This window comes from Patiria miniata, unplaced genomic scaffold (genome assembly GCF_015706575.1).
Source record: "Patiria miniata isolate m_02_andy unplaced genomic scaffold, ASM1570657v1 HiC_scaffold_13, whole genome shotgun sequence".
NCBI classification, from domain to species: domain Eukaryota; kingdom Metazoa; phylum Echinodermata; class Asteroidea; order Valvatida; family Asterinidae; genus Patiria; species Patiria miniata.
In genome coordinates this window covers 12,399,775-12,413,760 of record NW_024037051.1, presented here as the reverse complement: position 1 = coordinate 12,413,760, position 13,986 = coordinate 12,399,775, and the positions used below count along the sequence as shown (strand labels likewise).

General features: G+C 41.2%; 1 protein-coding gene across 3 annotated transcripts in view; it reads left to right on the top strand.

The window, feature by feature from the left end:
* LOC119721315 (rhomboid-related protein 3-like) overlaps positions 1-9,743 on the top strand; it is a 45,406-nt gene extending 35,663 nt beyond the window's left edge. For 2 of the 3 annotated variants that reach the window (XM_038191337.1, XM_038191336.1), the window contains exons 7-11: positions 3,515-3,684; positions 5,466-5,578; positions 7,021-7,121; positions 7,724-7,778; positions 8,880-9,741. In XM_038191337.1, the coding sequence (XP_038047265.1) occupies positions 3,515-3,684; positions 5,466-5,578; positions 7,021-7,121; positions 7,724-7,778; positions 8,880-9,115 (675 nt within the window). In that variant the 3' untranslated portion in view covers positions 9,116-9,741. Of the gene's footprint in view, positions 1-3,514; positions 3,685-5,465; positions 5,579-7,020; positions 7,122-7,723; positions 7,779-8,879 lie in introns of all 3 variants that reach the window. The other variant, XM_038191338.1, reaches the window with a different exon arrangement.
* The last annotated feature ends 4,243 nt before the right edge of the window (positions 9,744-13,986 follow it).

The window sequence follows — 13,986 nt, the reverse complement described above, 5'->3', positions numbered from 1 at the left end:
TGTTGTGTGAAAGTACAATTTTTGTGAATCCAGGCCAGTTCATACACGCAGTGACAAGGGTAGAGACACAACCCCTTTAAAGGGAATATACAACATTTGCAAACATCAAAAAATTAAACTACCAAATTATTTTGAAATACCTTACTGGACTGTTGGTGAATGACAGTGGAAAGCATCCTGTAAAATCATGGCACCTGGTGTGCTGACATTTTCAAGAAAAGTAGCATTTTTGTATCAACGCTGGTTGTCGGACCAGCGTTGGAAAAAAAACTGGCTTGTTTCAAATACTGCCCCCATTTTACCATATTTATTTTGTCTGAATTATATTTCCAATCGGTTACACACCTATGAACGGATACAAGCCAGCTAGACTGGTTCCCTGACGTTACAATTCCCTGACTTCTATAAATTGCACCATTTCAATTTAAGTGGGATCAGGAAACCAGACTACAAGAACATGAATGTTTTACTTGGTTTTTCCAGCATCTATGAACACAAAACTTCACACAAGTCAGTTTAACAATATTTGCTATAAAATACTAACTCCCCAAATCCATCCACTTCTGAAAATTGCAGCAAAAGCAAGTGTTGTACTGTATATTCCCTTTAATATATGTTCATGCTGTGAGTAGCAAACGTGTGAGAAACTGACACATTACCTATACAGACCAGCACAGCGAGGTGTGATATGCATGACTCGGAAAATCCTTTGGGAATATTGGACACAGTGTGCTACGATGACCACACACACTAAGAATAACATGGCGAAAAATCCGCTGCGTGCCCTTGTGTCAAAATGCATTGTGAAAAATCCTTATTCTGCATTCAAATCTAATATTTGCAAAGCTAAAAACAGATACTTGTTTGAATTTTGATTGCGATGTCTTCGTAATTTTCCCGCACAGGTTTCTGATTTTATGAGGCCCGTGTACAAACTTAGTAGAAAATGTAGGATTGCAGTGAACTTAAAATGGGACACATCACTATGAATGTAAAAACCATGACAAGTGCACTGCAAGAACGGTACAACCTTATATGAACCAATTAATTTTCACCGAGTATATACATTTTCAAAATTAACTTTGTTTGTGTTTTTTAGGTCTTTGTCAAAACTCAACCATGAGTGGCCTTGAATAAATAAAAAAGCACCTTTACAATTTACATGTACAATTTACAATTTACATGTACAATGTACACGTGTACATGTAGAAAGAGAAAAACTAAGCACCTTTACATAAATGTAGAGAGAATAGTTACCACTTAACCAGAAGTCACTAACAAAGGTTGTGCTGCTAGGTTTTTTGTCTTTTATCAAGTTTTCCCTGTATACCACAGAGCGATATGTGTATGTGCATGGGAATACTCAAGCATGTCTCTCACTAAAGTTTCCCTCGATCAAAGAAAAAAATCTTCAAAGAGGGTTACCCCTAACCATCATCTCAAACCTCACACATGGGCACTTGAGATTCTGATGTGTTCTTGGGCAAAGAAAAGGTGTGAAATGTGTCGGCCTCCAGGGAGCTTCGATAACCAGTTTGGAGCTTCAGAAATTATGAAATGTTTGCATTGCCAAGATTATGTTGTCCTTGTTAATGACTAAATGCTATTAGGTAAGATTAAAACAAATAAAATATTCTGTCTAGAGATTTGCTAATGGGGGAGAGAGAGCTGATATTGTTTTGATTGGTTTAACTATACTGACAAGAGGCTGATCAAAGGAAGTGAAAAACATAGCTTATTTGCCAAGTGATGGTGTACCGGTAGGTCATTAACCAGTTTGCGCCGGAGGCCGTGTATACACACAAATGTTTTGCGGTATTCGGAACGGATGACAGATAAACACGCAGGGAGTGGGGCCGGAAATATCTGTCAGCGACCCGCTCGCAGTGAGCGAGGCAGGAAATATGAGTGTGCTGCCGGACAGTGATGGCTTTAACCCGCCTGGCATGAGGTCCAGTGAAAAGTAATTGCATCTCTTTCCGTTCTTGTCAAAATAATCCCGGCGAGAACTGGTTAATAGACGAGGACTTGCTTCACGCAAATTTCAGTGCGAAGCGTATTCATTAGGGTTACGGTGAACGTCACAATGCAACTTCCATTGTTGACGTCAGGAAATTTGCTCCGATTTCACTTTTGCCTGAAGTATAAACCAGCCTTTATGAGAGAGACAGACAGACAGACAGACAGACAAACTAGTTGCAAGTTTTGAGAGTGAAGAAGTCCTGGATCCATTAATTAGAGCTGAGCCCTCTATGACACCAATTGCGAAATAAAAACAAACAGTCAGACGAGTCATACGTATGAATGTGCTGATAGAGTTTTGTTAAAATAAGATTGGATTATTGAGAGATATTCTCTGTAAGAAAAAGACACATTAAAAGATTGAAACTGAGATTGTTTTTGGAGAGTTGAGATGTCTGTCAAAATTGAAAGGACACTGGAACTACCGGTGGAGGCCCTTCCACACTTTCCAAAATCTCTGAATTTGGACCCGGGTCTAACATGGAGATTTCAGGAATCCCTTTCACCAATTAGTTCGCACTGGCAAAAATTCAACCCTGCTCTTTCACTGGTCCAGTGCTCTATCCGGGTAAAATCCGACCCTGCTTGGGACCAGTGTTGTAGTTGAGTCCATCACAAGTCCAGTCACAAGTCCTTTCATATTAAGTCAGTCACAAGGAATGCTTATGTAAAGCCTGGTTCAAACTCAGCGCAAAAGCGAACGTGAATTTGTGACGTCATGGCAAGTATTCGCGCTGCAAATTTGAAAAAGTTGAACATATTTCAACTCGGGCGAAATTCGCGGCGAACGTTTCATGACGTCGAATTCCCTTCGCATTCGCATGAAGTATGAACCGGGATTAAAATCAGTTCATTTGAATAGCTAGTGACTTGACTGGAAATTGAAGGACTTGTGATGGACTTGCAGGGACGTGTGATGGACTCGACTTCAACACTGGACCAGGGTTGAGAGGTTCTACCGGAAAAGAAAATCCTAAATCTACAGCAGACCGGGGGACAACCCAGCTGTTTAAGTGTGAAACATTATGCCTTGCCTATCCATGTCCGATAGGTCCTGGCTCCACCTATGTTGGACCCGGGTTGATTTTGACACAGGTAAAAGCCTGGTTTCCGTATCGACGTAAGAAACCCAGAGAGCAACGCAAGCAAGACCCAAATTGCAACGCAGACATATGGAAACATTTCATCCGGAAGTGTCATCGACAATTCAGTCAGACACAAACTACCTGGCAGACGATCATCAAAGTTGAACCCGGTCCAACTTTGCCAACGGTTCCGCGTACTGTCTGCGTACATGTAGTCTGCGTAAGTTTAACGTCGATATGGAAACCAAGCTTTAGCGAGACGGTAGTGTGGGAAGGCCTTTACGCACCTGCAACTCGGAAACTCTTACCAAGTTGGTGTGCATATACCGGTAGCTTTCCTAATAGCAGTAGAAATAGTTTGATATCTTACCATCCCAATATGCCATTGTTCTGCCTGTCTTCAGTAGCTAGGCTTCTACATTGGCATTGGAGTCAACATGACCCGTACTGATGCCGTCAACACCACCTTGGCCGACTTCTGGACGGGACCTGTGCCCAAGAGCAGCTGGATGATCTTTGATCCAGAGAAAAAGATCCAGTTCTGGAGATTTGCTACATATATTTTTGTACATGGAGGGTAAGTGGATTTTTTTTTTTTGAAGGGAGTGGGTGTTAACCTGTCAAGTGATAATTAACAATTGTTGACTGCTGTGATGTGGGATATGACGTTTTGAACACCCGAGGGGCGCTATGATGAGGGGCGCTATGACGCTATGACGTTTTAAACACCTTCAGGGCTATGCGCCCTGAAGGTGTTTAAAATGTCATATCCCACATCACAGCAGTCAACAATTGTTTTGTTATACCTCTGTCTTGGATTCTTTGGACTTTGAAAACACAAAAACAAACAACAGTAAACACAACAATCATGACAATCGAACATCAACTTGCATGCATGTCCCGTACCATTTTCGAAACAGCTTATCGTCTGCTAGTTCGCTGCTCCCACTCATGTGTGAAAACATGGTGAAAATAGCGTTGGTACCAACGATACAAGCGTTTCACACCATACGTACGTAATCATAGCACACTCCCTGTGGGATATCACGTGCGTGATATCCCACAGGGATAGTGTGCCATGACTTAACACGTGATCGTTCTAGGCCAATGAAAATACAGTATTCAAGACAGAGGTATAGCAATGATACCTATCATGCATGACTATCATGATTTACATACATGTCTGTCTAATCAGCATTTAAGAAATATTTTTCTGATGTTGTGGCTTTTTTGGTCCCCAGAAGTAAGGTCTTTGTGAAAAGTGGTGACAGGGCTAGGATCTCTTATACTCGATCCTCAAATAAAACAATTGCACAAGCCTCTCCTATCCGCTCCGTTCACAAGTAACTCCTCATCCGCAAAGAAAGTACAGTTGGGGGTGACCGAACGACGCCATCTTGCCTGACTGCAATATTTTGCTGCGAAACGCAGCCACTGCGTGTTCATAGTACAAGTCCCCTGGTGTACGTGCGTGACACAAAAGGAACGGTGTGCGCGCGTCAACCAGCGAAATGTATGTGTCCCGCCCATGGGACGTCGTTGCTAAGTAAAAGGGCGCCCTCTTTCGTTGGCCCACGGAGCCCATACAAGTGAATAAAATGAACCAGAGTAGCACAATTGGTATTAACATTTGTTTCTTTTTTTTTGGCTGTTTCTTGTACATTTTTTTAACCCTTTCTTTGATTTTTATTCTCAGCAGCCCATGATTGGCCCATCAGAGCTCACGTTTTTGTGAAGCTTGTTGCCTTTTCAGCTCATCTACCCTTTTGGTTATGTGTCTGATGTGGCTATTGTTTACATTTGCACTTTATAAAAAAAAAAAAAAACCAACAACATTGGGAGAGGAGGATCTTTTCAACCAAAGACAGCAGAGGGCGCTATTGCTCTTTTATTGACTTTTCCTCTCCATAAGAAAGACATCCAATCTGGGTTGCTCTTCAACTAAATAAAACATAAATATTGCTCATGCACTCTCGCTTTGCAGTTACATATCCAGGGGTGTGAAATCTCAGCTTTTTAGCTGATTTCAGCTTTTTTTGTTTTGGATTTCAGCTTTTTCCCCTCACTTGCTGTGTACAAATGTATAGGAGATTTCCAAAATTCAGCTTTTTTACACCTTTTTCAGCTGTTTTCAGCTATTTTTATCAGTGGTCACTCACACCCCTGATATCAGTTCTCCAAAAAACAAAATGGGCTATTTGTTTTGTTGATTATTTCAATCTACATGTAGTTATTCTCAATAATTTGTGGCCCACTAAGAGAGCGTACGCTATGGCACACCTTTGCCAGCAAGCAATACAAATCTTTTTGACATGACTCTCACAACACTTTTGTATTCTTTTTTTTCTTTTTTTCCAGCATTGAGCATCTTCTTTTTAACCTAGCTGTCCAACTTTTACTCGGCGTAGCCATGGAGATGGTTCATGGATCACGGAGAATAGGCGGTCTTTATATATCAGCGATAGCTGCAGGTAAGTTGCTTCACTGACCAAGGAAATTCAGGTCGTTGGAGTAGTAGCAGATTGTAGACTAATTCAGCGGCAGGCATTTTTCGAGGTGGCATTAGGCTTGCGCGAGTCGCTCGTAGGTAGTTCGCAGGCCCATTCAGGTTGGTGTAGCGGTACTCAGTTTCCTCACTAATAAAATTGGTTAAAGTGGTCAGATAATGCCTCAGCTCGCAATACAGAGCATCTTGAATCCGACATTTTCCAGTGCCCTAAAGCGGGCCCAAAGCCCATGCCATTAGGGCTTTGCACTTCGCGCACATTAGTTATGATCAAATTATGTGTCCCTCCCCCCCCCCCCCCCCCCCACCCCGCCACTTTTGAAAAGCGGTTATTCCCCTTGATTGACCCCCTCGGCAGTTTCTTAGCAAAGTTTTGTGTCAGTCACATGCAATATCAATCGCATCATAATTTTGCTGGTAACTTGATTTTGGTAAGCACATTTGGTTCTTACTGAGCAGATTTCTGTGCTTAGCGGCATGGTGCACTTCAACCTTTCCCTCCACTTTCCTCATGCAGTGTTGCCAAACCTCTTTGTTGACAAGCTTCAAATTCTCCCCATTAGATACTAGTACTTTTACCTTAACCCTAACTCCCCAGCCTAATTTACTAGGATTCATACCCATTCAGGCAAATGTCAACACCCACATGGGAAATTGTACACATACACTTGGACTTACTTTCTGGAGGTATACCAACCCCAGTGTAAAAGACCATCAGTTTAGGGGTACTGTTCCTATCCCAACAGATTTAAACAAATTAAAACCTGCTGTTGAACTTTGATGGGTTCAGTTCGGTTAGGGTTAATAATGCTTGCTGTTGAACCTTTGTGAACAATTTCATTGTCATGAAATTTAGTCCGAAATTCGAAAAAGGTGGCTTCCAGAAATTGTGCACAAAGGTGCACTTGACTAAATCTCAGAAAATCCCAAGTTAACATTGAAGAATTTCTTTAAAGATGAAAAATTCTGATAAATCTTTTCACATACCCAACAGGAACTTTGTAAGATTTTTTGTTTTAGTTTGGGTGTATTTTCAAAGTGTTCACTGCGCACTTTGAAAGAAAGTCGAAAAATTACGCTGAAATTTCTCTGCTTACTTCGGGTAGATAAACTCACTGATGTTTTTCGGACTGATGAAATTTCACTTACTTTGAAATTTCAGGTAAAAGGTTTGTTCCAGCAAGGTGCTAGAGTCCAAAAATCAAAGTACGCCACATAAGGGGCCGCGCCATCTTAGGGGACATCAAGAATAAATACGCACACAAGGAGGGAGGAAGGGGGTTGTTAACATTATATGCACGATGCGTACAGGTGTGGAGGGGGTGTCCAAGCCAATACGTACAGTACATACACACGGCGCTTATATTGAACTTTCTTTTTTGTACCGTTTCGTCCTTCATGTTGCAGGTTCCATGGGCTCCTCAGTCCTCGACAGGACAAGTTTTGTATGCGGGGCCTCAGCAGGCACATATGCTCTGTTGTCTGCACACCTTGCTAATGTTTTGTTGGTAAGTTGACTGCTTTCATCTCAACTACATCTTTTTTTCTCAAGGGATAGCATTTTAAAATATTTCCTTTGGGACTTCCAGAAGTCGGGGTCTCAAAAATTCCTGAATTTTTTTTTGTATGAAACTGCGTTTACTTGTGGGTTAAAAACAACTGCATCTCAAAAGAGACCAACCCCTATTTTGCAACTGTGTCCATATACTGTATGTTGTACGGGGTGGGCGGGCTGTCACCGCACTATGGGGAAGTTTTTTTGTTAGGCAAATTAGGACTGAGTAATGGGGACTTTCTGCTGCCCCCACAGCGTCTTCGGTCCCCATAGTACAATGGGACAACTCTTGTGTAGTCCCCACAACTACAGAACAAGTATGTGTGGACCCTTGTGTCAATAATAATCTCACAAGTGTACAGTTGGTAACAATTTAAAGAGTGTGTTCCAATGTGCTCTTCTATAAGTCGGTCAATTTCTCAAATATTCATACTGGACATAACAAATGCACAAAACTGTCTTAACTTCTTCTTTTTGTTCGTGCAAAAATTGAATTCTTCGATAATGCTGGGGATTTATTCAATTAACCCTTTATTGGACTATTCTTCCTTACAGAACTTTTCTGAGATGAAGATAGGAGCATTGCGATTTGGTGTAATTCTAGCATTAGGTAAGCACTTCATGATGAAAAAAAGTGTGTCATGGTCTGCGGGAAATTCTGCAGGTTGTGGGTTTCAAGTTCATGCAGCCTGCGGCTATGGTGCGTGTGCCCTTGGGCAAGGCACTTTGTCACTCATTGCTTCTCTCCACCCAGGAGTAAATGGGTACCTGTGAGTGTGAGGACAGAGATGGTTATTGTGGTTGATTTAAACTGCTTTGTGCCGAAATGGCAGCATCGAGCTGTATACTCCCCAGGGAGCTGAGATGGTATTTGGAATGTTTCATTGGCCCAATGAGCAGGGTGATAATGATGTAGCATTGCCATTATTATCAAACAGGTACTCATACCAGTGTTGTAGTATTCGTACTCCTAACTGGTACTCGAGTACTACTCGAGTACTTTTTTTGGAGTACTCGTACTCGTACTCGTACTCGAATGTCAAAGTACTCGTACTCGAAATGACAGTACTCGTGCTCGGGCGGCAAAGTACTCGTACTCGACATGTCGAAATTGTACTCGATCATCAAAGTACTCGTACTCGAATAGCAGTACTCGGGCGAAAATGGTATAGCTTGTCTTCATATACCACGGCCTTAATTTATCGATACTTTCAGTTTTAAATGGTTGGTTGGCTTGTGGAGAAATCGAAGTTTCCTGATTTTCATCTGTGCACGTTTGGACAAACACATTTAACAGCTAGCCGTGAGTGGGTCTGTAATGTACCGGTACTCTGACTGGGCCTGGGCCAGGGCCAATTACGCAACCATTTGCCATATGGCAGTATTCGGAAATACAAGCACTCGTACTCGTACTCGGAAGTACAGGACTCGAACTCGTACTCGTACTCGGAAGTACAGGACTCGAACTCGTACTCGTACTCGGAAGTACTCGTACTCGGAGACCTGTGCTTGTACTCGGAGACCTACAAGTACTCGTACTTGTACTCGTACTCGGCAACCTAAGTACTCGGTACTCGGAAAAAAGTACTCAACTACAACACTGACTCATACTCATGACAAAGTACTCGTACTCATTGGAAATGTACTCGATAACAACACTTTTGTCAGTGCATAGTGGTCTAACTCTTTTGTCACTCTGTTCATCCTGCAGTGAGTTTAGACTTTGGCCTGGCAGTCTACAGACGGTATTCCGGTCTCAAGACAGCGACGTCCTTCATCGCCCACCTGATGGGCATTGCAATCGGCCTGACCATCGGGCTATTCATTGTCCGGAACTATGACCAGCGACTCCACGAACGGCTAACGCTGTGGGTACTCACAGTTCTGTACATGGCTTTCGTCATGTTTGTCATATTCTGGAACATATTCTACAAGCCGGCCGTATAGCACCAGTTGATGTCACGACTTGCCTTCGAGGCTTCTTCCATCCTGGGTTTGTAAAACAAAATAACAAAATTGTATTCATAACAGTCCAGGGTGTTTTCCCAGAAGTTGATAGTTTGGTCAGCTTGGAGACCCTGGGATAGTTTTATTGTAGAAATAACTCATTTTGTAAACGTTGTCATGTCCAATGAGATTTTTTGCAGCTTTTGAGAAAAAAAAAACGAAAGGATTTTTCTTTTCTTTTTTGGTCAACGAAAGAAAGCATTTTAGATGTCTTGTATGGCATGTTAAATTTTGGTAAATTTGTGCTATTAATACTTTATGCTGTGTGCTGTTTATTGTTCTTGTTATGATGATATCAACCTTATCCTCATAAAAACACCAAATGATTTTGGAGGATCTGTAGGATTTACAAAAGCAGAGCGCATCCTCTTTACATTTGGGATTAATGGCTTAAAGTACAGTGAATGTGCTGTAGCCAGTGGCGTAAATCTTTGCCAGGGTGATGACCAAAATCCAAAAATGGCCCGGCCGTGGAAAATCGGAAAGGGGGGCCTGGGGCTGGACACCATATTACACTAGGGGGCGCTGTTCAGGATATACATGTATATGAACATGTATACTCGTGCTTACATCAAAACAGCGCATTTTAAAAGCTTTTGTACTTTGTTTCTCCACTTTTCAGAGCTATTGAATACATTTTGGTTGTTGGGATGATACCTTAAAATCCGGGTTTTTTTTCTTATTTCGAAAAAGTGGGGGGGGGGGGGAATGATTCAATAGCCCATCCCCCTGGTCTAAAAGTGGGGGGAGGGGTATATACCCCCATCCCCCAGGATTTACGCCCTGGCTGTAGCCTTATATGGAGGATTCTGGTGGGTCCTAGCAGTGAATTGAAAGAGACTTGGGATTCGTAAATGATAAAAGTCAATAATATTATACACAGAATCGGGCTGATCAAGTTAGATGGCATGCTGTACTGTATTTCCTTAACAGCTGAATGAAATTTCTTTTGCACTGGTTAATTTAAAAGTTTTGCTGAGCATTTGTTGCCCTCAAGCATAAGAATGTTGGGTTGGTGTTGAGAAAATTTGTTCTCAAAACATTTCTCAAGGATTTCTGGTTAGCTTTGAAATTATATTTTCAAGGTCTGCAGTTATGCAGTCACACCCATATACTGTGCACAATGTATGTGTGCAATAGAACAAATTATATGAACAAATCCTTGAGAGATCTTGAGGAAAGAATGTTGTATCCTGACGCCAATTTTTTTTTGGCCATCATGTATTACATGTATCTCAATAAAGGTCACTCGTTGCAAAAATGTTAAAAAGACATGTATATGGGACTTAGAAACTCAGAAACATTTCTTCCAATTTTGTTAGAAAATGCATTCAACTCTCCGTAGTCTTTGTACACAACCAAGGAAGTGACGTCTGGATGCAACAATCTTTCCCATCTTGAAACAACATCGTCAACTTGAACAGCTATTCACATTTTTACTTGCCATTTAAAGTATACATGTTTGAACTGAACTGCATTGTCATTTTTTGGATGGCTTCAGTTTCAAATTAAATTTGGGGCTTCAAACCTGCGTTATTCGCGTTGAGCGTGTTGTTTGTGTGCAAGCTACCTTCAGTAAGAAAATTCAGCACTTTGAAGCAGAAATTAAAGTTATCTTAGTACCACTGGTGTGAATTGCTGGCAGGCTTTGGTTCTAGAAGCACTCTGTAGATCGTCTTCAAAACCTCTGTAACAATTGTCTTTGGGTGGCCAGACACACCAGCGAGCAGTATACATTTGATACAAGTATTAATTTGATTTTCAAAGGAGTGAAATGAAGTGGGCCTGTTGGAGAGGAAAAGTAAGAGATGAACAGGAATATCATTAATAAGCAACAATGCAATATAAAATGAAAGTCTAACAAAACAAGTCATGTGTGCTTAATTGATTTTGCAGGTGGCATAAATCATAAACTCTACACAGTGCCCATATGTTATTTATTGTGTACCTGTACATAAAGGTTTGGCGCTGGCCACCACAGAGTAGAAGTGGTAGATGGACCTGCCATTGTAACTTGAAATAATATTGAGTCCTCCCTGGTGGAGAGTTGTTTTTATAAAGTAATGCTGAATTTGTAAGTAAATGAAACTAGGATTGATTTACAAAATTGTGTAATAAGAAAAATGTGTCATATGTAAGTGAAGGTAATTGATTTTTAAGGGGAAAGGGTGGCATTGACATTGATGTTCAAAAGTCATATACATGGTTGTGAAATATGTATTTATAAAAGATTAAGCATGCAGGTGCATAGAAGTGGCTCTGCCTTTCACATGCTAAACATGTTGAGCCTCCTCAAAAAATATTGAAAGACGTAACAGTGTACAATTTTATAGATACGGTTTTGTAAAAAAAACCTGAATAATGATTATAATAATTACAAATAAAAGCAATTAACTAAAACATAAATGTAATAGTTATAGAAATGGGTTTATGTGAAGAAGCACTGGAGAGTAATTATTCATGAATTCATAAAATCGAGATATTGTTGATAGAAGATGTGAATCTGGCTCGTTAGTAAAAACATTGGCTAAACACTCAAGTTGCGTAAGCTTCCGGTTCCAGTGGTTCCAATGCTACTTAATGGCCAGTGGGCGTGGTTTAAACTGAAGTGACGTCACACTAAGGAACTGGATAACAAAGGCCGATCCATTAAACCCCACCCACTGCGCACGCTGGGCAACAGCACTTAACCTCTTCTGTGCCGCACTGCATGTTCCAGACGCGCGCGTCATAGTTTTGTGCACGCGTGTTAGACATTAATCACGGCTGTGATTGGTTAAAGCATCTTGGGCGGGGCTTAGTGGATCGGTCTAATATGCTGACAAACGAAAGGTGTTTTGGACCAAGCTGGTTGTGGTGGACGGTATGACTACCTCCTGCTTGAGTATACATGTAAATATCTGTGTTGAAACGGGACTGTGATTAAGATGTGTAGTACAGGTGTGGTTTGAGAATACTTGCTGATTAGCTACTTTTATGAGGTAGGGTTTAAGGTTTGGAGGGGAGGATGGATGGCCAGTTGTCAGTCTTCCAGTGGGTCAGCACCCTCCCCATGCCCTCCGCCCTGACATGAAGCCCCACTTGTATCTGGGGCTAATTTTCTTGGAGCTGCTAAAACAAACTAAGTGTCAGCCCGGTGTCATATGAAATTTGGGCTCCTGTGAAATCTGGTCTCTTTTACGTTGTAAGAATCTAACTCTTAACACGTGACCTGTCACTGTCCTGATTATCTTCACTTACAGGCATGCGCAATACAACCAAGGAATCCGTATTTTGTAGAATCCTAATTTCACAATACACCAGAACCTAGTTGGATATCCCAAAAGTCAATTAAAAGACAAAGTGTCTGTGAACTGGTCCCCAGCAAACCTTTCTTGGCAAGAAAAGTTGCAAGCCGGTATTCTCATCAGCTCCTTGAAGTTTGGCCTGGGCGGTATCTGCATGCACCATAAAGTGAGTACTTGCCTCCGAATTTGCGTCCGAGTAAAGTAAAACAAAATCAGGAAACTCGGGACATGTGTGGAGGAGGTTGAGAGGCATTCGAAGCATAGAAGATTGCAGCGATACAATTGTACTGACATCGTCGAATTGTATCGCATTGTAAAAACATGCAAATAATGTTTGTAATATATGTATGACATGGTACTAACGTAGAAAAAAGCAATTACAGTGCAATGAAAGAGGCTGGTTTCTCTGTTCATTGTCACTGAGTTTTTTAAGTTCTGAATGTTTTATTATATAAAAACAAACTGGTCATGTTTTAGTGTTTGATCTACAAAATTGAATGGTACCTTAGGGCGACACATTGTTGTAATTTATTCTACACTAGGGAGCACTGGTCATTAGGGAGACATTTTAGTGGCTCCGTATTGCTTCATCTATACCATTTGCGGACCGAATGCTGTCATCGTAAATTGTTTAAAAGGATTCCTTAGGCGACAATACTATTTTTAAAGTTGGGGGGGGGGGGGGTAACAAAAAGGTTATGGGAGGATTTTAGGTTTTGGCTGTGCACTAGTCTTTGAGAATATCTCCCTGGGGTACCATTCTCAGTAATGCGTATTGTCGTTGTAATGAATCAGTGAAATTACTGTAAAAAAAGCAAAATTGCTGTGTAATTAGTGGTGTATTCACCTGTCCAGCATTACGACAAAATCAACAAAAACAGTGGTATTACTTTTCAACCGATTTACTTAGAACTTCATATTTCACGAATTGTAATGATCCATTGATGAAAACATGGATGAAAACCAACCTCGTTCCCAGGGTGTCGAGCAGTACGCTCCCACCACTGCCTGCTCTCTCATCCTGGTATTGAATCATTTGCATATCCAAATTTTTTGAATACGTATGCAAATTAGGAATAGTCTGGTGCCTGCCTGTGCTTCACGTCAGCGTTTGTTTCGAGTGGTGTCTAGGGTAAAAACAGAATCAATTCGTCGCTTCGTGAGTTGCGAAAACAATCTTCATCCTGCCAATTTGCAGTACCGGTATCACATTTCATATTAATATGAGCAAATTGGAAAGGAGAGGGTTATTTTTGAGGTGTGGACGTATAATAATTACAATGAACTTAAAAACTCGTAATGCACGTTGGAAATAACAACACCAAGCTGCTGCTTGCGCTATCGAATCAGGATACAGGAAGCAAGTTCCCATCCTATGACTTACTATTGGAAACGAGGTTGAAAATAAAGTAAGCCCTGTGGACGAGGTTGGGATGAAAACATTTTCAAATTTGGACGGACAATGTCAGTTTTAAATCGAAGGGACACACAGACCCCCTCTCTCGTAGATATTTACCCTCCATT